General features: G+C 40.0%; 1 protein-coding gene across 1 annotated transcript in view; it reads left to right on the top strand.

The window, feature by feature from the left end:
- The window catches only part of MCF2L2 (MCF.2 cell line derived transforming sequence-like 2), a 232463-nt gene that overhangs the window by 44591 nt on the left and 164532 nt on the right, over positions 1–23340 (top strand). The window contains exon 3 of the mRNA XM_041002575.1: positions 1371–1485. Coding sequence (XP_040858509.1) covers positions 1371–1485 — 115 coding nt within the window. The remainder of the gene's footprint in view (positions 1–1370; positions 1486–23340) is intronic.

The raw sequence follows: 23340 nt of genomic DNA, 5'->3' as shown, positions 1-23340 counted from the left end.
AGAGGAAGATCTTTCATCTGATGATTTACTCCCCAAGTAGCCGCAATAGCCAGAGCTATGCTGATCAGAAGCCAGCAGCCAGGAATTTCTTCCAGGTCTCCCACACGGGTGCAGATTGCCAAGGCTTTGGGCCATCCTCGACTGTTTCCCAGGCCACAAGCAGGGAGCTGGATGGGAAGTGGGGCCACTGGGATTAGAACCAGTAGCCATATAGGGTCCCAGAGCATGCAAGGTGAGGACTTTAGCTGTTAGGCTACCGTACTGGCCCCCGAGAGCTAGTTCTCTTAATCATTTTGCTATTTTAGCTTTAATATTGACAGATTACAGAATTGAACAATATCACGTAATGGTGTCAGCACTGTTTGCTATTCTACTTAATCAATATTGCTTTTTGTATTTGTCCTCTGTTGGTTGTGAAAGGAGTGTTTTGGAGAAATAAAGAGTTTAAGCTCACAGTCAAGTTTCAAGAGTGAGTGGTTTTCTAGACTGGCAGCTCACACAGGATGGTTGTGGTAAGGTGCAAGGGCAGTGATCAGATGGTAAGGCAGAAAACAGAAAGAACACCTAGGCTAAACTTGAACTGCAATAATTAAAGCCTCTTAAGAACATCCTGTGGGTTGGTGCAGGGGCCTAGCAGGCTAATTCTCCACCTGAGGCACTGGCCGAGTGCCTCCATATGGATGCCAATTCTAGTCCAGCTCCCTGGCCTAGGAAAGCAGTCAAGGACGGCTCAGAGCCTTGGGACCCTGCACCCATGTTGGAGACTGGAAGAGGCTCCTGGCTTTGGATGGGTTCAGATCCAGCTGATGTGGCCACTTGAGGAGTGAGCCATTGGATGAGAAGTCTTTCTCCATCTGTCTCTCCTTCTGTGTGTAACTCTGCTTTTCAAATACAGCTAAAATAAATCTTAAAAAATAAGAACCATCGGGCCTGGGATGGTGGCCTAGTGGCAAAAAATAAGAACCATTCTCTGAGGGCATGGCCCCAAATAACTCTCACTGACTCCATTTAGATTAAGTATCTGCCCTTCATCCATCAACCCTTAGCATTAGACTTCCTAGTTTAAATGGCTGTGCAGCTTTTAGGAAGACAAATCCTACTTAACTCATAACACCCTTTATTGACTGGATAGCTTCAGAGATTTCCAAAATTGAATTCTTTCACAAGGCCATCAAACAAACATGAAGGAGAAAATAGACTTGTTCGAAATCATTGAATGTTAACTTTTCCAAACTCTAGTCCAAGTCAGAGAAAAGGGAGGCCAACGTGACATCTCCTGACTTGATGACAGTCCATGTGCAGTCCCCACAGAAGTGTGGTGGGAACATATTTTTGCCAATGAAGATGCTGACCACCTACTTCTGTTGCAGGAGGTCGAGGGAAGGATGGTGCCCCCATCATCACTTTTCCGGAGTTTGCTGGGTTCAAACGCATCACAGATGAAGACTTCCTAAATGTCATGACCTACCTGACCAGCATCCCCAGGTAAACTGAATTCACAGTTCTTGACTTTATCCCCATGTTTTTCATGCAGCAGTACTGGATTGAGATGGAAACTTCCATGAATTTAATTTACATTGGTGTGTAAATTGTCCAATTAGTCATGAAGCAGGAATGTAGAAAGAGACAAGGAAATAATTACACAGGTGTCAGTTTGGACTGTAGTGCACAGAGGTACTGATGAAACATGTCTGAGTGAAAAAGACTGGAGAGCTACTGCTGCCTTAGTTCCTTTCAGGTTCATTGTCTGAGCCTAAACTTCTGCTAACTTAGGCCACCCAACACATGAAGAGTTCAAACTGTATCAGGATCCATTTACCTTTCCTGAGTAAGAAACTTAGGAGAAGCTCTGACAACCACCATTGTCAGATGACCTAGAACAAGGAAAGTATACAACCATGGATAGGAACTGTGCTTAGGGCCAACCCTATGTGAGGAAGAGTCTGGGATCTGCTGTTGCCACCTCCTCCAACCCGGGCATCATATCTTCTTGCCACTGAAGTTGATGCAGGTGAGAGTTTCCAAGGGGTGGATTGTGCCATAGAGTTCATGTGGTCACCACCATTGTATTTGCAGAAAAAAGGACTGGGAATGGGACCCAGTGCTGATTGGTAGGCAGGATGGCGACTTGCCAGCAGAGCTGAGTTGGCTGAGAAAGGTTTTTTTGGTTCCATATGTGTTATTGCTTATGGCATCATCCATTCCTTAACTGTGGTGTGGTTCAGGATAGAAACAGTGGCCCTGGGTGTGCTGTCTGCTGACTGTCCACCTGAACAGCAGCTTTGTGACTGAAAAACCACCTGGCATCTGATTCCACCTGGGGAGATTAGGCAGACAGTTGGTTGCTTTAACTAAACTCCCTCTAAATGTTGTTTGTTCTTTGTCTTCTTGGAAAAGGCTATGCATTTATGTTCAATGTGCTTCTTTGAGGTTTAGTACTTAAATTATGTATCACCAGCATCCTCCCTCTTCTCATCAACTTCCCCCGACCACAGTTGTGCATCGGGCCAGATCTGGGAGGATTTAGGGGAATTTTGCTTTGAACCTGCACCCACTTCTGAGCTTTGCTTCTGTGGTTCTCTGCATATACTCTCTGCCTTACCCTTATAGGTCTGACTCCTACATGCTTGTCAGCTTGCAGCTCTGACCTCATCTCTTTGTGGAAACCTTCCTTGAACCCCAATTCTGTTCCCACAGGCTTTTCCTTTATTTTCCGAGCTTTTCGCTTAGCAATATGGAAATCCCCACCAGAACATATGAATCTGGTTTCAAACTGTCTCTTCCTTTTGACTGTGAGTAGGGTACTATTTTTCAAAGTAGGGTACTATTTTTGTTTTCTTTTCCTTGCTCCTTTTCTCCCTGTCTTCCTCCATCTCTAGAACAGTACCTGGCACATGGTAGATTCTAAAGAAGCAGTAGCAGGGGCCTGGCATGATAGAGCCTAGTGGTCAAAGTCCTTGCTTTGCACCCACTGGGATTCCATGTGGGCACCAGTTCTAATCCTGATGGTCCCACTTCCCATCCAGCTCCCTGATTGTGGCCTGGGAAAACAGTCAAGGGTGGCCTAAAGCCTTGGCACTCTGCACTTGCGTGGGAGACCCGAAAGAAGTTGCTGGCTCTTGGCTTTGGGTCAGCACATTGCAGCTACTTGAAGAGTAAATCATCAAAGGGAAGATCCTCTATGTCTCTCCCCCTCTCTGTATATCTACCTTTCCAATAAAAATAAATAAATCTTTTAAAAAAAGCAATAGCAGTAGAATATCCAGTTTTAGTAATGATTTATTCCTACATAAATGGCTCTTTATAGGCTGACAGAGGGTGGGGGCAGTGACAGAGCAGGAAACCCCTACTCCTACCTTCTGCCTTTCTCTCCCTGGGTTTTATGGAGCTGAACTTGGGCACACTTTGGCCCAGTTGTCCTTGGGGACAGTGATGATCAGCTTAGTGAGCTTTCCTCTGTGAGCAGCGGGGAAGGAGGTAAGCCGGGAAAGCAAAGGGTGGAAGTGCCCTCCTCCCATCCTGCTTGTTTTTGTTGTAACCCCACTGCCCAATTTTGCTTATTCCTGGGGTGCAGTCAAATGCTAAATTGAGTGGGGAATTACAGCCTGCATTTGCAGCCCTTTCCCAAATCACACCAGGGACAGTACATTGAATACCATTGGAACCCGTGCCACAAAAATAGCAGTCTCACCGTGCAGGTCACTGTAGAATCCTTGTATAATCTTTTATGAGCCAGGAAGCATTTTTCTTTCCTAGACTGCTATTTGTGCCTTGGGAAAGTACCAACCTGACTAGTTCTTCCCCTTTCCTTTAGTTGACTTCCTCTCACACATTCTTGTTGCCCCACGCTTGGTTCCCCAACATAAACGAGAGACAAAGGATGAGAGGGGAATTACACTCCAACGTTCATGTCTAGTTGACATTTCAGATTCCAAAGACTGAAAGCACCCTTGTTTGCTTTGTGACTCCTACTTATCATGATTTGCATCTCTCTGGATGTTACCTGGTTGCCAAATACCAGAGTCCTGCCCAGTTTGCAAAATAGTTTTTGGTCAGTTGGTCAAAGACTCATAGCACAGAGCCAGAAAGAACTGATCCATTAAGGGTCTACCATTATGGCTGGGTTTTGTCAGTATGGAAAAGCTACCCAAAGCAGTCAGCAATGTGGAGAGTGCTGTGTGAGGGGCTCTCCTGGACCCAAAAGGCTCAAGACAATATCTCCAACCCTGGTAAAGCATTGCATGCCTTTCTTGTCATGACCCCGTGTGAAATACATCAACAAGGTGCTATAGGAGCTTGGAATGCAGACCTATCAAATTCAGGTGGAACAGGAAAAGCTTCAGGAATGAAATGGTCTTGAAGGTGATAAGATTCCCACAGGGAGATATGGAGGGGAGCATCCTAGAGTGAGAACAGGATGGCATTCAAGAGTTTTGCCACAGCCCCAATCTGCTCCACATGTTCTCTAGGCATGTCATCTGGGCCAAATGACTTGGATTCTATTTTGTTTAAATTTATTACTTATTTATTTGAAAGGCAGAGAGAGGAACAAAAGAGAAGAGAGGAAATGAAAGAGAGAGAGAGAGAGAGAGAGAGAGAGAGAGAGAATAATCTTCATCTGCTAGTTTCCTCTTCAAATGCTTGCACTGGCATTTGGACTGAGCCAAAGCCACGGGAGCCTGGAACTCCATCCAGGTCTCCAACAGAGGTGGCAGGAGCCCAAGTGCTTGGATCATCTTCCTTTGCCTTTCCAGATTCTTTAGCAGGGAGCTATATTGGAAGCGGAGCAGCTGGGATCCAAACTGGCACTTCACAATGGGATGTTGGCATCACAAGCAGCAGCTTAACAGGCTGCACCATGATGCCAGCCCCTTGACTTCTATTTAAACTTCCCATGAGACTTAAGTTTTGAATAGAGCATGTTTAGGGAATTATAGACCATCTAAGCTGATGAGAACAGAGTAAGGCTGTTTCTCAGACACATGAGAAATGAGGTTTGGAAAGACCACCGGAATCAATTTGGGCAGATGAAAAAATTCAGGCCCCTGGAGGTTGGGAGGGGGTTGGAGGATTAATTTGGGGATGGCATGCAGGATGGGTTGAAGGGAGCAGGAAGGCAAGTAGGCAGGGAGACAGGTGAGGCACTTTTACACTGGGCAGATAAGTCAGAGCAGAGAATGACAGGTGGACTGGGTGGCAAGTGATGGACTGAGAAAGACAGGCACTGGGACTGGCAGAGATTGGTAAGAAGGGAGCAGGGAGCTAGTGGAGATGCGGGGCTTTAGGAATCTTATTTACAGCTGCATCTTGTTGTAACATATCTGGGTGTGTGGCATTCAGGCCTCATGGGGTTTTGAGGATCTCACTCTCTTAAATAAACATTGTGTAGGAAATCATGGATTTGGACTGGATGCCTACACTGGGTTTAACAGACTAACCTGGTTAATGAGGAGTTTAATCACCAAGCTTCACCTGATTGAAGAAACTATTTTATCAAGTTAAATGATTAGGCTGCGAACTACTCAGACTATGTAGCCAATTGACTGGGCAATTGAGTTTCTTTCTTTCTTTCTTTTTTCTATAAATGTTGTCTGATCATGTTGGTTGAAGTTCTCAGGACTTGCTGTGGATCTGAGAGCTGCCGCATTTGAGTTGCATCGATTTTGCTTTGCTCAGTGTTAATTGGCGTAAAATATTTTTCTTTTTTTTTAAAGATTTATTTTTATTATTTTTTATTGGAAAGGCGGATATACAGAGAGGAGAGACAGAGAGGAAGATCTTCCGTCCAATGATTCACTCCCCACGTGAGCGCAACGGCCGATGCTATGCTGATCCGAAGCCAGGAGACTCTTCCGGGTCTCCCATGCAGGTGCAGGGTCCCAAAGCTTTGGGCCGTCCTCGACTGCTTTCCTGGGCCACAGGCAGGGAGCTGGAAGGGAAGTGGGGCTGCTGGGATAGAACTGGCGCCCATATGGGATTCTGGCGCGTGCAACGCGAGGACCTTAACCACTTGCGCCACCGCGCCGGGCCCAAAATATTTTTTCTTTTAATACCTTGCTCATTTTATTCTTTTTTCTCGTTCTCCCTGATGTCAGAAGAAAAATTCTCGGGCCTGGCGCGGTAGCCTAGCAGCTAAAGTCTTACATTGCATGTACCAGGATCCCATATAGTCACAAGTTCTAATCCCAGCAGCCCCACTTCCAATCCAGCTTCCTGCTTGTGGCCTGGGAAAGCAATCGAGGATGGCCCAAACCCTTGGCACCCTGCACCCACATGGGAGACCCAGAAGAGGCTCCTGGCTCCTGGCTTCTTATCGTCTTGGCTCCAACCATTGCAGTCACTTGGGGAGTGAATCAGTAGACAGATCTTCCTCTCTGTATATCTGACTTTGCAATAAAAATAAATAAATCTTTTTAAAAAACAAGAAAAGTTCTCAATCTTAACTGTATATTAGGATCAGTACTGATGTCCAGATCACACTGTGGAGCAATTGCACTGTTTTTAGGTGAGGAAGCTGAGTGTCAGCCAGGCCTATTGCCTCCCTGGTCCTGCCATGTGTAGCCAATTATGAGAATCATCATACTGGCGCCTAGTTGGGAGGAAGTGTGGCTGGCTGGGATTGCAGACATTGCAGTGTGGCAGGAGCAGAACTTGGAGCTAGACTAGCTTTTGGACAAGATGAAGTGTTAAACAATGGGAGAGGGCTGCGCTGACAGCTTTGACTTCTGTTTTCACAGTGCTGTGCTTCTTGTCTTTAAATGTATGTTTATACATATGTATGTCAATTTCCTGAGCTTTTTTGGCTCTTAGGTTTCTTTGTGAATTCTCTGCAATGTGTAGAGAACTATTGAATTGTTAAGTATTTTCACATGCATATCATGGCATTGAAAGTTTGGACCAGTGCAGTAGCACTACATGCTAATCCTCTGCCTGCAGTGCCAGCATCCCATATGAACACTGGTTCTAGTCTTGGCCACTGCACTTTTAATCCAGCACTCTGCTGTTGGCCTTGGAAAGCTGCAGAGGATGGCCCAAAGCTTTGCAGCTGTGTGGGAGTCCCAGGGAGACCCAGAAGTTCCTGGCTCCTGGCATTGGATTGGTCTAGCCCTGGCCCCTATAGCCATTCAGGGAGTAAACCAGTGGATGGGAGATCTCTTGGTCTCCTCCTCTATTTTCCTGTAACTCTGACTTCCAAATGTAATAAGCCTTTTTTTTAAAGTAAATGTAAATATCTCTCACATGTCATTATTGTTTTTCAAATACCTGAGAGCCAATATTAGCCCATCTATGATATAAGTTATATTGCTGATAGCTTTTATAGTCTCATTCAGAGCAAAGGCAGAGGAAAGCCCAGGGATCGGTTCCTCTGAAATATTACTCATGCCATATATTGTCATCTGGAACACATGGCCTGTAGCTATGGACTGCAGCCAGGCTGCTTAGAAAAGACATTAGTAAAACATTCTGAACCACGCAGGTTGTCAACTGCTTTACATTACAATTGCTTGCTCCCAAAGAAATACTTATATGATGAATATAGATTTTTTGATTGTTCTCCTCCACTCCGTTTTCTTGTTTTACTCACAGTTCTGGGTTCATTGTTAGGGAAAGACAGGACAAAGTGCTTTTATTAGAAAGCCCAAGGGTTGTTTGCAACATGAGTAGTTTTATGATTACTTATTGTTTCTCAAGAGTTGATTGTTGTTGTTTTCTATAACGAATCTGGTGAGGGACTGTTTAAATTAGCAGCATTTTCCTGCAAGTATGCATCATGTAGTGTGATGAAGTCTTTGGAGCGAGTGACCTCCTACGACCGGTGACATAGAATCAGGTTTCTATCTGTACTTTGGGCACCAATAAGGGAAGAGTAGTCTTGTTAGCCTGGAGGGGATGGGGCACAGGGTAGCGGGGGATGCGGAAGGAGGGGAGGTTGGGGAGGAGCTGGCAGACAGAAGGCCCCTAGATGGCCACCAAAATTGCTGCTGAGAGTAGCCACCCAGACTCATTTAAATTGAACTGACCAATCAGAAGACAACATATACCTTTACCTCAAGCCGCCTCATCACCACTACTTAAGCTAGGCGCGCCTCAGCGGTCTTCAGCGGTCTGCTACTTTGCAGATTGGTGAACCTCGCCCAGGAGCAGACCCCGAATAAAAGCTTTGTTTTATCATCATTCTGGTCTCAGTAGTTGCATTGTTTTGGTGGGAGTTTTTGAGTTTGTTTGTTTGTTTAATACATTAAAAATTACATATATATGATAGAATTTAGTTGGCGCTGGGCTCTCCCTTCCCCCTCCCCCAAGCCCTCTTCTCTCCCCTCTGTTCTTGGGAAAATTCACAAAAGACACACATTGTGAAACTGGAGGTGCAGTTATTATCTAACTAATAAGTCTTACTGTTGCCCCTGTGAATAAGGGTGAGACTCTGTCTTTAGAAAACCAGCTCATTGGAGAACGGAGCTCATTATGGATTTCCTGCTGTTGTAAAGTGGTCCCAATAGTGTTGATGGGCCAGATGGCTGCTTTACTTGAGTAGCTAGAAAGAAGGATGTTTTTCCTTATATGGACTGCGGAATGTCCCAGAGCTCAGGAAATGGGTTCCTTCATTTAACTGCCAAGGACAGTTATGCAGAGTGGGTGGTTTGTCCAGCTGCTTCCTATTTGAGATGGGTAGATTTGCTCCAGATCCCTCAAGTTCTGGACCCTCTAGAGGATCCAGAACTTGGGCACTCAATTGGGGCTTGAAATTAAAGAATACTCCTCGGTGACCCTGCCAAATAAATCTTAAATGACAAGATAATTTAAGTAAATTGTATCGAAGAGCAGAAAAAAAATGAATAAATCAGCTTTCTGTCCTCTCTCTTTGAAACTAGGGGATCTGACTTCTAGTAGAATGAATGACGTGTGTGTGTGTGTGTATGAGAGAGAAAGCGAGAAAAGGAGAAACAGAAAGAGAAAAATGAGAAAGTGAGTTTTCTTTATTTGCTTAGGTGATTTAGACTATCTCTCCCACATTTCACTTCTGAGTCAGATCGATTCTGTTGAGATGGAACATACTCAGTTTAGATTTTTTTAGAAATTTGATGCACTGCTTTTTTTGAATTTACATGTGCTAATGTAATATAATGTATCCACATGTTGTGGATATCTGGAATTGAGTCTTACTCAGTGGTATTGTTTACAGTCATAAAGGAAGTGACTACATCCCAACAAGTGACCTGCACTCCTTCATGTGATGTGGGTTGATGGAGTTTTCTGAGGAGAAGATAACTGGATGTGCTCTGTTAGTTAGGATTTTAAAAAAAGATTCACAGATATACAGAAAGGAGGAAAAACAGAGAGGAAGAACTCCCATCCAATGATTCACTTCCCAAGTGGCCGCAATGGCAGGAGCTGGGCCAGTCCGAAGCCAGGAGCTTCTTTTGAGTCTCCCATGCAAGTACAAGGTGCTAAGTTTTTGGGTTGTCCTCTACTGCTTTCCCAGGCCACAGTCAGGGAGCTGGATGGGAAGCTGGGCTGCCAGAATTAGAAACAGCGCCCATATGGGATCTCAGTGCATGTGCAAGGCAAGGACTTTAGCAGCTAGGACACCATGCCGGGCCCTAGCTAGGATTTTTGTGACCGTTGCCTTTAAAAGAGCCTGGGATGGAGAGCCAGCAATCCCCTTGTGCCCTTCCTTGGTCATTCTGTGGTTAGTGAGGCTTCCCAAGACTTTATGTGACAGACAGGGCTTGATATTACATCATTTATTTACCTATTATGTATTACTCTTTTTTTTTTTTTTACCAAATGTTATTTCCTGCTTGTGGGGGTCCTTAGACTGACGGATGCTATTGCCATTGTCCAAGTTACTTTACACACCCATTAATAACTGTACACATTAGCACAGACTTAAACATGGCATTAAAATCACATACTTCCAGTCATACCAATCAGAATACAAGAGAACTTGAAAACGTTCGTAGAAAGTGCATATTATGGGAAAATTTTCTATTTTTTTATTAAAACAAATTTATCTTTTAGTTTAATTTCCCACAAACCTTGTGAATTACCTTAATAGCCTAGGTTAGAAGTTAGCAAAGTTCAATGATGGGTTTATGATTGCTAATGAAGAACTATACTACTGTATTTATATCAGGGAAATCAGTGGTGGGGGGGGCAATTTTTGGGGAAGGAGTAAAGGAAATCCCAAAACCTTTGGATCTGTGTCATATAATAGTAATAATAATAATAGAAGTTACCAAAATTGCTTATTTAAAAAACCAGTAGATTTATTGGGCTTTGTGTGCCATGTGGACTCCGCCTCAGTGACTGCAGTCTGCTGTCCTACCCCCAAAGCAAGCATAGGTAAATAGATAAGCAAAAGGGTGTTTCTGTGTTCCAATAAAACATTATTGACAGAGGTGAGAAGGTGCGGATTTGGCACATGGATTCATTGGCTACCTATCTGTGTCTGGCCAGACTTTAGCATATATCAGACACACTTGGAAGGCTTGTTAAAACATAAGGCACTGGTTCTACCTGAGAGCTTCTTGTTCAGAAGATTGGAGGTGCATCCATGTAGTTTGCGTTACTAATGAGTTACAAGGAGATGCTGAGGCTGTTGATCAGGGGACCATTCTTTTAGAACGATTTGATCCAGTCTCATCAACAAAAGTGGATGGTAAGACCAAGAAGAAAGCATCTATGTTGATTCATATGGTGGAGAAGTACAGAGTTTAGCACTTAGATTTTCTGGCTCCTAGCTTGGTGTTGTTCCTTCACACCAAACGGCTTCCAGGTGATCTCAGTGTGGCTGTGTCCATGGTAATCACTTGCAAATTTAGGATCACATTTTTAGATTCTTCAGCCTTGGGAAGTATCTTGTGATTCTTTCCTATGAAAAGTAATTATTGCATATGTTGATGCTCTGTCCTTTCTTGCTCCTACTCCCTAGTATTTGTTGGTTATGTTATTATTTCTAATCACCTAGTTACCATGACTGATTTCCGTCTGGTAATGCAGCTACCTTGATAATATAGTATCTGCGCCAGTTTTTACTTTTTTTTTCTTTCTTTGTGCTCATCTTTAAAGTTTTTCTACCAAAATAAATTCCCTTTTCAATGCTAATATATCTGCATTTATTCTATCCAAATTATAGAAATCTATAAAATGCATTTATATTTTATATAATAGGTATGATGTAGACCTGATCTTAGAATGAGAGCTGTATTCCAGTGTTAGTAAGTCTGTGACCCAAAGAAGGATGCTACAAAAATTGAAGTAAAATGGCATCTCTTTTCTCACATTCCATCACTTAGAGTCCTGTCACAGTTAATTCATTCAGATTAGATTCAGATGGACTTTTTACTGAGTCTTTTCCTCTGGCATTTCTAATTGCCTCCTTCCCCCTACCCCCGCCTTATTTACAGAAATGGCATGTATCTTGATGGTCGTATCAATACCTTACAGATTGCTTAGTTTGGAGTTTGTGAAACACATAAGTCTAATCCTATAGTTCAGCGTGATCCACTACAGTTCAGTGGTTGCTTCATTAAGACCTGCTGCAATCTGTCAGCCTGGGATTATTCTTTATTCTATCTCTGGAGAGATCCCTTCCTGCTTGGATTTCATTTTTATTGAAAATTTTCAGGTTATTTCTTTTCAGAAAGGGTGAATGGTATATGAACCCTAAGAAGCCCTCGGATGTATGAAAAGTGCTGCATTTTATCCTTATGCTTGATTCGCAGCTCAGTTGAATGTAGTGGTTTTTAGGCAGGATAACCTTCCTCCATCCTGCGCTGCTGCTGACAAGTCTGGCCCTTCTAATTCCTTAAGAGGGATGAAGCTGTTTGTTTCCGTCAATCTCAAATTTTTAGATCTTCCTACAGTTTGTAGATCTGAAATTACAAAGCCTTCTTTCTCCCAGGCCTTTAAATCCAAGATTCAAGCCTGTCAGAGGCTTAGAAGCTTATTTTTCCTATTATTTCATTTATTACTTCTTCCTTCCTGTTTATTTTCTGCTTCTGGAACTCTGTGTCTTCAACTTATCTCCTTTTTAATCTCTTCATTACTTTACATTTTTGCCCATTTTTTTAAAGATTTATTTATTTATTGGAAAATCAGATATACAGAGGAGAAGAGACAGAGAGGAAGATCTACTGTCCGATGATTCACTCCCCAAGTGAGCACAATGGCTGATGCTATGCCGATCCTAAGCTAGTGATCCAGAAAATGCTTCCGGGTATCCCACAGGGGTGCACAATCCCAAAGCTTTGGGCCGTCCTCCATTGCTTTCCCAGGCCACAGGCAGGGAGCTGGAAGGGAAGCGGGGCTACCGGGATTAGAACCGACGCCCATATGGGATCCCAGGGCGTTCAAGGCAAGGACTTGAGCTGCTAGGTTTGTCCTGCTGAAGTGTTCGACCTTTGCCTCTCACTTTTTGTAAGAATTCTCTGTGTAGATGTATGTCCAAAGAAGAGTGGTTAAATAATATTATTCAGCTATTAAGAAGAATGAAATTATACTATTTACAACTAGGTGGTCCCAGCTAGAGACCATTTTGCTCAGTGAAATGAATCAATCACAAAAGAACAAATACCATATGTTCTCTCTTATATAAGGAAACCAGCATGGAAAGTAATACTTCAATAACCTGTTTTGTCTGTACCAACACTTAAATAAGAGACTAATAGAATTATGATTCTTTATGAAGGACTACACTATTGTAGTGAAATGGGGAAAATCTGTCGGGGGTGGGAGTTTGGTGGGGCGGAATCCTAACCTGTATGAAATTGTACCACATAATTCAAAATTCAAAATAAAAATATATTTAAAAAAAGAATTCTCTGTGTAGTAAGGATTATTAGACCATTACCTGTGATGGGCCAACCTTTGCTGCTTTCCCAAGCCACAAGCAGGGAACTAGGTGGGAAGTGGAGTAGCTAGGACATGAACTGGTGCCTATATGTGATCTCAACATGTGTAAAGTGAGGGTTTAGCCACTGAGTCATCATGATGGGCCCTGCTTAGGCATTTTTTGCAAGGAAAAAATTTTGTCACCCAACATGTCTGTGTCTCTTTTTTTGCATCTGGACTTTGCATCATTGTTAAAAAGCATTCATAGATCTGGGTGGTAGAGCAGTCCTCTCAGGCTTTCTTCTATTACAGTTAGTTTTGCTGTACTTGAGGTTTTGTTCTGCGTGTGGTTTGAGGTCTAGATCTGGGTTTATCTTCTGAATGCCTCTATCAGGATCTGAGATTCAGTGAATTCAGAGCTTCCTCTTGGCCTCAGTAATTCCAGAGTTATTTCAGCTGTCAGTTCATAGGTCGTGTCACTTACGTTCTAGAAGATTTTTAATATGCTTCATATCTGCTAGGATTACTTAGCATTCCCTCCTAGACCCCTTCAGCCTTACTTGCTTTTCCCAGTTTTTCCTAGTTATCTTTTATATTCTTTTTACATATGTAGCTCCATTAAAAAATAAAAAATCAAAAATCTTTTTGTTCTTGTTATTGGGCTTATGTTCAACATTTTAATTAGAAGCAACATCTTTCTAGTGTTTATAGTTATCCTTTTAAGAACTGTCTTTTCATGTGTTTAGATCTACTTTTGTGTGTTTCTTGAGTGTTTAGAATTTTTCCTGACATAATTTTGTCTATTTATTAAATCTAATTCCTTCATGTTTATCTTTTGTTGCTGTTGTAAGTCAAATTTCCTCACCATTGTGTTCTTTAGCTAGTGGTTGTATTTTTGTTTTGTCTTTATGAGACTTAGCTATCAATGTCAGATTTTTTATATAACAGCATTTTAAAGGTCTTTTTTTTTTAGATTTTTAAGCTCTGAAATAATTATAATTTTTATGGCATTTGGGACTAGATAGCAGTAGGGGACATCCAGCTCACAGGCTGTATGAGGCCCAGAAAATTACTGTATGAACTGAAAGTGATGTTATACATATTCAAATGGCCCTTTAAAGAAAACAAGAAAAGCCTCCATGCTCATTGATGATTTGGCAGAATTCCCCTGTGAGACCAAATGGCGCTGGTAAGTTGTATCTAAATTAGTCCTCTTTGAGCTTTGTATTTCTGATGAGGTCAATTTTTGTAAACTGTGTTTTCCTTGGAATTTTATATCTGGGTTTTCAAATGTATTTATGTAGAAGTAGGCAAAATAGTTTCTCTGAAATGTTAAATTTGTTGTGTTTCAGTTCCCTTTGTCATTTCTTCTTGCTTGTGTTTTGGTCTCTGTGCCTCCTTTTCTTCTTAAATTATCTAGTGAATTGAAAAGATGGGGCTTTGACTTACATCTATTGAATTTCCAAAATTGCATTCCATCTCTAATTCTATTTTACCATTATCTCTAATACCTTCTTTCTTTTGGCTTGCTCCATTTTTTTTTTCTGTTTTTGAGTTGACAATTTAATTTCTTTTCATTCTTTCATTTTATCAATATGTAATTTATTATAAATGTTCTCTACTGACCATTTTGAATATATCTCACAAATTCTGATATAGAGTATGCTTATTTTAACTATGTTTTAGTGATCTAGAAGAAACAGATTTCTGGACATATACCTTTACCAAAACTGAATGATGGGGATAACAAAAATTTAAACACACCAATAACTAGTACAGAAATTGAATCGGTAATAAGGATACTCCAACACAGGAAAAACCAGGATCAGATGTTTTCACTGTTTAATGCTATGGAAGTTTGAAAGAGTTACAATTCTTCTCAAAAAATTTGAAACAATTGAAGGGAGGGAATGCTCTCAAACTCCTTCTTTGAGGCCAGTATAAATTTAATCCCAAAGCAAGAAAAAGATACAACAAAAAAGAAAATTATAGACCCCTGCAAAAATCCAACAACTGAATCCAACAACACAACACGAAGGTTATTCACCTAGACCAATTGGGATGTATTGGTAGTGTACAGGATGGTTCAACATATACAAATCAATAAATGTGATGTATCACATCATCAAATTGAAGAATAAAACCATATGATTATCACAGTGGATGCTAGAAAGCACTTGATGAAATACAACATCTTTTCATAATAAACAATTCAGGCAAATTGGGTATGGAAGGGACATTGCTTAACACAATCAAGGTAATATACGACAAACCTACAGCCAGCATCTAATTGAATGGGGACCAGACAGGGATGTCTGTACTCACTCTGCTAACACAGAGACACACAGAGACAGAAGGAGACATTTTTCATCTACTGGTTTACTCCCCAAGTGCTCACACAGCCAGGACTGGTTTAGGCCAAAGCCAGGAGCCCCGAACTCCATCAATAAATATATTTTACAAGTTTTGCCATAGCCATCAGGCAAGAAAATGAAATCAAAAGGATACAAATTGGAACGAACAAATTCAAATTATCTTTGTTTGCAGATAACATGAGTCTATTAATAAGGGAGCCAAAAAAATACACTAAGAGTCTACTGCAACTTATAAGAGAGCTTGGTAAACTTGTAGGATATAAAATCAACACAGAAAAATCAATGGCCTTTTTGTGCATACTATGGGTGAGAAAGAATGTGTAAGAGCAGGACCATTTACAATAGCTACAACATGTTTAAATAATTTGGAATAAATATAACTTAGGATGTAAAAGAACTCTACAATGAAAACTAAAAAGCATTAAAAAAGAAATAATGGGAAAATCTTCCATGTTTATGTGTTGAGAAATTAATGTCAACAGACTCAATGCAATCCCAATCAAAATATATATGATATTTTTCTCAGAGCCATAAAAAATGATGCTAAAATTAATTTGAGAACATAAGAGATCCTGAATAGCTAAAGTAGTCTTAAACAACAAAAGGCTAGGGGCATCATTAATACCAGACTTCAGGACATACTACAGGGCAGTTATAATCAAAACACCTGATACTGTCACAAAAATAAGTATGTAGACCAGTGTAACAGAATAGAAACCCGGAAGCTAATCCATACATCTGCAACCACTGACCTTTGACTAAATCAATCCTTGGAGAAAGGACAATGCTGGGAAAATTGAATTTTCATATGCAAAAGTATGAATCAAGACCCTTACCATACACATTATAGAAAAATCAGCCTTACATGGATTAAGAATATGAATGTATGACCTCATTTCTTCCAATTACTAGAGGAAGATAATCAGGGAAACTCTGTAAGGCATTGTCATAGGCAAAGATTTATTGGAAAAGATCCCAGAAGTACAATCAATAAAAGCCAAAACAGACACATGGGATTACGTCAAACTAAGAAGCTTCTGTATAGTAAACAATCAACAAAGGTGAAGAAGCAAGAGACATAATAAAAGAAAACATTTGTAACATTATGAACCTATCAATGATTAATATCCACATATAAAAAGAGCTCAAGAAAGACAGGAAAAAACCAACGAATCAGTCAAAAAATAGACAAAGAACGTGAACAGGCATTTTTTTCTTTTTTTTTTTAAGATTTATTTATTTATTTATTTATTGGAAAGTCAGATAAACAGAGAGAAGGAGAGACAGAGAGGAAGATCTACTGTCCGATGATTCACTCCCCAAGTGAGCACAACAGCCGGTGCTGCGCTGATCCAAAGCCAGGAGCCCAGATCCTCTTCCAGGTCTCCCACATAGGTGCAGGGTCCCAAGGCTTTGGGCAGTCCTGAACTGTTTTCCCAGGCCACAAACGGGGAGCTGGATGGGAAGCAAGGCTGCCGGGAGTAGAACCAGCACCCATATGGGATCTCAGCACTTTCAAGGTGAGGACTTTAGCTGCTAGGCCACGCCGCTGGGCCTGAGAACAAGCATTTTTCAAAGGATGAAATGGCAACTGGCCAACTGATGCTTGAAAAAATCATCAGTATCATTAATTGTCAGGGAAATGCAAATACAAATTCTGATGAAGTTTTATCTCACCCCAGTTAGGGTGGCTACCATCCAAAATCAAAAAGACAATAAATTCTGGTGAGGAATTGGGGGAAAAGGTACCATAATATACTGTTAGTGGGAATATAAACTATCAAAATCATTATGGAGGGCAGGGGGGAAATTTCTCAGAAATGTTAAAATAGATCTAGTATATTATATAGCTGACCAATCTTGGGAATTTGTCCCAATGAAATGAAATCAGCACATTAAAGAGTTATCACCATTTTTAAAATTATATCTCAATTTACAATAGCTAAGATACAGAATCAACTGATGACAGGGTTAAGAAAATATTATATATACACCATGGAATACTACTCAGTTGAAAAAAATGAAATCCTGATTTTTGTGGCAAACTGGATAAAATTGGGAACCATTGTGCTTAGTGATTTAAGCCAGTCCTAAGATGGCAAATATATGTTTTCTCTGGTTCATGGTAATTAATATACAGAGTACAAAAAGCTGAAATGTATATGAGCAAAATTGACACTTGATTATATTTACAGCCATTGTCTATAGTCTTGAGTAACAATAACAAAAACAATCAATAGTTAAGCTTGTGACTATAAAATAAACTGGAAGTATATAATTGTAAAAATTAAAAGAAAAAATAGTGAAGGAAGGAGGTAGAAGGATGTGAGAATAGGGGAGGAGGGAAGATTGGAAGTATTACTATGCTCTTAAATCTATATATATGAAATATACTAAATTTGTTCACCTTATACAAATTAAAACTTTAATTTAAAAAAGAGAATTTTACTGAGATATACCAAAGTCAAACTGTTGAAAATGAACGACAAAGAAAATAAAATCATAAAAGCAGCCAATGAAAAACAACACATTATCTTTCAAAGAATAACACTGAAAATTATTAACTTTTCAACAGAAACCCTGGAAGCCACAATTCAGTGCGATGATATAACACTCTAAAGTGTTATTCTGGAAAAATTCTCACTTGGAATTCTACACCCATCGATAGTTCATTTAAAAATAATTTAAAGATTTAGTTCATGTTGTGTTACTACCACAGATCAAATAATTTGTGAAGAAGAGGAATTTATTTTTCAAAGTCTTGGAGACTAAGAAGTCCAAGATTAAGGATGCCACAAGTGGTTAGGATCTTCATACTATTCTGTCTTGTGGTGGAAGAGGGAAGGGCAGCAGAGCACAAGAGAGCAGGCAGAGAGGGCGTCACATTAGATTTTCAACGCACCAAACATCTAAGGCAAGAGTTTTACTTTAGCCATTAAAGGTGCATAGTCCAAGATAATAATTCATTAATTCAGTTATTCATTAATTCATTAATAATTCATTAATTCAGTCATCTGATGAGGTTGGAGGTCACTGGTGGAGCAGGTAGAGGAACAATCACAAGGTGAACAAGGAAGCAAAGAAAGAATGGCTGTGTCCCCCTCAGGGTTATATAACCAGCCTTCTCACAAGAAGTAGCAGTGACCCAAGAACCTCCTACTCAATCTGCTGCCTGGTCAATATATCACCTTCTAGCACTGTCAGTCTGTGACTTTGAGGTTTAAATATCTGCTTGAGCTAGGAAGCCAAATCTTGTTAAAACCACAGTAGGAGCCAAACTTGCCTCTATTGCAAACATAGTCAAACAACAAATAACCCTCTGCAGTAATGATGAAATTAGTCCATTCATGAAGACCTCATGATGTAATCTCTACTTATTAAGCTCTACTTCCTAACACTGTTGCACTGTATATTACATTTCCAGCACATTTCTAGACAACTAGAGCTGAGGGGGATTTATTTATAATGGAAATTTACTTCAATTATATTTTCTAGACTGAGTTAGTTGGAAACATAAAGATGCTAGAAAAGTAACTTGAAAATGATAAATACATGAGTAATGATTCAGTAGCTCATTAGGGAAACTTGGATTTTCTCAAAACCACAATGCTGGGGCCCGGCGCGGTGGCGCAAGTGGTTAAAGGTCCTCGCCTTGCACCCCCGGGATCCCATATGGGCGCCGGTTCTAATCCCGGCAGCCCCGCTTCCCTTCCAGCTCCCTGCCTGTGGCCTGGGAAAGCAGTGGAGGACGGCCCAAAGCTTTGGGACCCTGCACCCGCGTGGGAGACCCGGAAGAGGCTCCTGGCTTCGGATCGGCATAGCATCGGCCCGTTGCGCTCACTTGGGGAGTGAATCATCGGACGGAAGATCTTCCTCTCTGTCTCTCCTCTCTGTATATCTGCCTTTCCAATGAAAAAATAATAAAAATAAATCTTTAAAAAAAAAAACCACAATGCTGGTTGATTTAGAAACTCATTTTTCCCATTAAGTGTGACAGAATTCCGAAGACAAAGAAATACACAAATTCCAGAGAGAGCTGAGATTTTCCCTAATGAGCAGAAACTGGGAAAGACCATCATATAAAGTGGTGGTTGCCTATTCTGGTAATAGATGAATGACCTGGAAGGAAATGATCCCTCATGGAATGAAGGGATCTATACTATGTGTATTATACTAAGTGTGTTATACTATGCATATAAATATTATTATCAACTATGTCTATTTATTGTGCCAAGTACTACTGACTTATCAAAGCAAAGGAATAGCCAACTATTATTAAATATTTTGCCATGTAAAATAAATCACAGGAAGTGAAATTATGCTATTGAAACTAGTATTGAATGATGTAAAATTATTCTATTTATATTCTACATAAAATATTATGCTATAAACCCAAGGTAGACTGTGCTAATTTAAGGACATAAACCATAATACTAGAGAAATCATTGCTTAAAAGCTTAATAAAGGAAATAAACAGGATGTGGAAAATACTTGAATAACCAAAGAAAGCAGAAGAAGAAAAGTAAAGGAACAAGTTACAGAGAGTAAAATCACAATGATATACTTAAGGCCAACCATCTTAATAACTACCTTCAGCAAAAATGGTCCCTCTATGCTTGCTATACACTTGCAATGAAAGAATATTGACTGAATTTGAAATGTAATATAGCAACAATGTGGAGGAATCCACCATGGGGGGAGGATATGGGGAGGGGCTGGGGGAATCCCAGAGCCTATGAAACTGTGTCATATAATGCAATATAGTTAATAAAAAAATTAAAAAAAAGAAATGGTCTGTTACATTGCATTGAAAAGACAAATAGAGCCAGAGTGGCTATACTGTTTACAAGAAACACATTTGAAGCATGAATTCAGAGAAAGTTTAAAAGAAAAGGATAAGTAGAAGATACACCAGGCAAGCACTAATCCTGAGCCTCTCTATCAGTATTAGAAAAAAGTAGCATTTAAGGTAATATATATTGGTGGCAATAAATGTTTGTAAAGATCAAAGGGTCAGTTTGTGAGTAAGACATAGCAACCCCGTATGTGCATGTAAGCAACATTACTGCTTCCAGTGACTTAATCAGAACTTGACAGGACCACAGAAGAAAATAGAAAAATCCATGAGGCTTGAGGTTTAGTACACTCCTCCCTTAATTGACTGATAGAACAAGCAGCTAATTCAGAAAGGAAGAACTCAATGTGATGAAGAACTCAGTATGCAACAACCTCAGCACACATATTTTTTTAAAATGCTCATGGGATGTTTTTTACAACAGGTCATTTTGTGGGCTCGACCAATTTTAAAGGATTACCATCATAAGGATATACTTCTGACCACCGTGGAGGTGAATTAAGGCTCTAATGTTTTCTCTTTCATCTATCTTTCCTTTTTTTTTGTCTTTAGCAGTTCCATTTTTCTCCTTTGTTTGAGTTTCACTGCCATTCTCTTTTCTAATTTCTCAAGGTGAAAGATAAATTTATTCATCTTAAACCTTTCTTTTCTTCTAATAAAAGTACTCAGTTACAGTCTCCTCTAAACACTATTGTATACTTATAAATTTCGGTAGCTTTGTTTTCCTTATTGTTCACTTAAGAAGTCTTCTGACTTCCTTTGTAATTTTTCTTTGGTCCATGGATTATAGGTGGTTGTTTAGCTTCCACATGTTTGGTAATTTTGCTAACAATAGTAAATTATAAACAATGGTTTGCTTGGCTGAGGAAGACAAAGTGGAGAGAAGCTGGGTGGAGTTGTTGATGGAAAAGACAGAGGAAGGAATCTTTAACAAACTCCCATCTCCTGATAGGGTGCTAATAACCTGGTAAATTGAATAAATGGCTGAATACTTTGTAGGCAAGATATTCAAACTTCATGTAAAGTATAATCCAGTAAATAAACTCAAGATGTAAGGGGAATAAAAGTATTTTAGAGACAAAGATTTATGCTGCTAGGCACCGATCATACAAAAATCAACAACAACTATTCTGTAGTACTAGCAAAAACATGCTGAGGTTAATAGCACCAACCACAATTTTAGGGAACAACGATAACTAGGTATTCAGCTTGTCTTTATTTGTAAGATGCAGGTTTTATCTCAAATTGGCAAGCTAGAGGGGGGCTGTCACTGTGGTTTAGCAGGTAACTGCTGCTAACTACATTGGCAATCCATTTGACACTGGCTGATATTCCAGGTGGTCTGTTTGACCCATCTCCCTGCTGATAGCCTGGGAAATGCAGTTAAAGATGGTCCAACTGTTTTGCTCCTGTCATCCTTGTTGAAAACCTGGTGAAGCTGCTGGCTGCTAGTTTCTGCCTGGCCCAGCCATAATTGTTGTGGCCCTTTCGGGAGGGAACCAGCTGTTTCTCTCTGTAACTCTGACTTTCAAATAAATAAATCTTTATTAGAAAAATTTACAAACTAGGGATTATGTGTATTTTACAGATGAAGAAACAAAGGCTGATAGAAGTTGCTTGATGTCACATTATTAGTAAACCTGTATTTCAAATTTGGAGCTAATGACACTAATGCTCATCCTTTTAATCTTATCTGTTTGCTACCTTTTTTTTCCTCCCCCGCTACCCCCAACAAATTTGCCTTTGCCTTGTGGCTGTGTATTTAATTTGCTGTTACAGTGAGTTTCAAAACATTCATGGAAAATGTACATTATTTTTTCATTCTATTTTTCTACTAACTCTTTGAAGTACATTGGTATTTGGTTTTCCACCACACTCACCCCTGTTTTTCTTCTTTTTTCTCTTTGAAGCAAGTAATCACTGAAGGAAGGTCTAACTAGGTTCTTAAACAAGGTGGAGCTGGGAGAGGCTCAGCAAATATCGTATAGTAAATAAACACACACAGGCTGTTCTCTGACTGACCTCTGGAAGCTAGCAGTACATGTGAACTCCCCAGTCAAACTAAGGGCAAGTGTCCCCCACAGCAAGGTTCCACCTAGTTTTACATACATGAAGACCGCAACATCTGGGTAAAGAGTGTGGGATCTGCTAGGAAAATCCTATGAATATAAAAGGCTCTGTTTCTTGACACAATTGTGTGTAGTTCAAAAAGAAGGGATGACAAATCATGACAATCACTATGAACATATCCATGCCTTGAGGTATGAATGCCAAGCAATGTATTGTGGTTGTTTTTGCTCTTCATGGTTCAGCAAAGGCCTCAGAATGTCAACTAACCCAAATTCAGAAGAAATGGAGTTCTGATCAGTATATTTCTTTCTGATAGAATTATTTGGTTATAGTAACATTTTTTCTGATGTGGTGATGGTATTGTCATATTTGAAATAACTCCATTTTAGAAATATTAAAATATTTGTACACAAAAGGATATGTTATCTGCTTTAACATAACCATTGGAGAAATGAGACACAATTGTGGCAAATGAGTACTCATTATTCTAGTCTTGGCATTTACACATTTAACTAATTCTGTAATTTCTATGGAAAATTCTAAAGATTACAAAAAGAAAAGAATGAATTCAAAGCTCCTGGGTTGTTTATGAATAAAAAAATTCTGAGTTACAGCAAATTCTAGGAATCAGTCACACTCATTTGGAGAGAAGACAATAATTAAAGGACACATACTCTTTGTAGGTGAAAGAAGTGTGGTGGATGACTTGGTAAATGAGAATTTGCCTCCCACTTCCCTGTAAAGATGTCCATTCAGTTCCACCAGACACATCCAGTAATAGCCTCCATCACCTCTCAGTCAACCTAGTTTTCTGCCAGGCAGCTCGGAGAATGAGGTGTTTCCTTGTCTATATTCTGACAAATATTCTTTGGTAGAAGGAGAAGCACATATGTCACTACTCAATAATAAAATCTCTATAAACCTGCAATTGGAATTAGTCCACCATTAGTGAATAAATAAATAAATATATAAATATATATACTTAAAGGAATTAAAGCCTATTTCCAGGCTTTTCTACTTTGCATAGCTATATAAACTAAATCAGGTGTTTTTGGCATGGCCATAGATACTTCTAGATATTCTATGGGTCCTACTCCCACATAAACACTCAGTAAAATTTTCGTTTTTTTTTTATTTTCCATTTTTTTTTACTATTATTATTTTATAATACAGTTCCATAGGTTCTGAGATTTCCTGTACCCC

Source organism: Ochotona curzoniae, unplaced genomic scaffold (assembly GCF_017591425.1).
Source record: "Ochotona curzoniae isolate NIBS_2020 unplaced genomic scaffold, NIBS_Ocur_1.0 scaffold_2587, whole genome shotgun sequence".
Lineage (NCBI taxonomy): Eukaryota > Metazoa > Chordata > Mammalia > Lagomorpha > Ochotonidae > Ochotona > Ochotona curzoniae.
The sequence above is the reverse complement of the archived record's forward strand: the minus strand, read 5'-3'. Positions and strand labels throughout refer to the sequence as shown.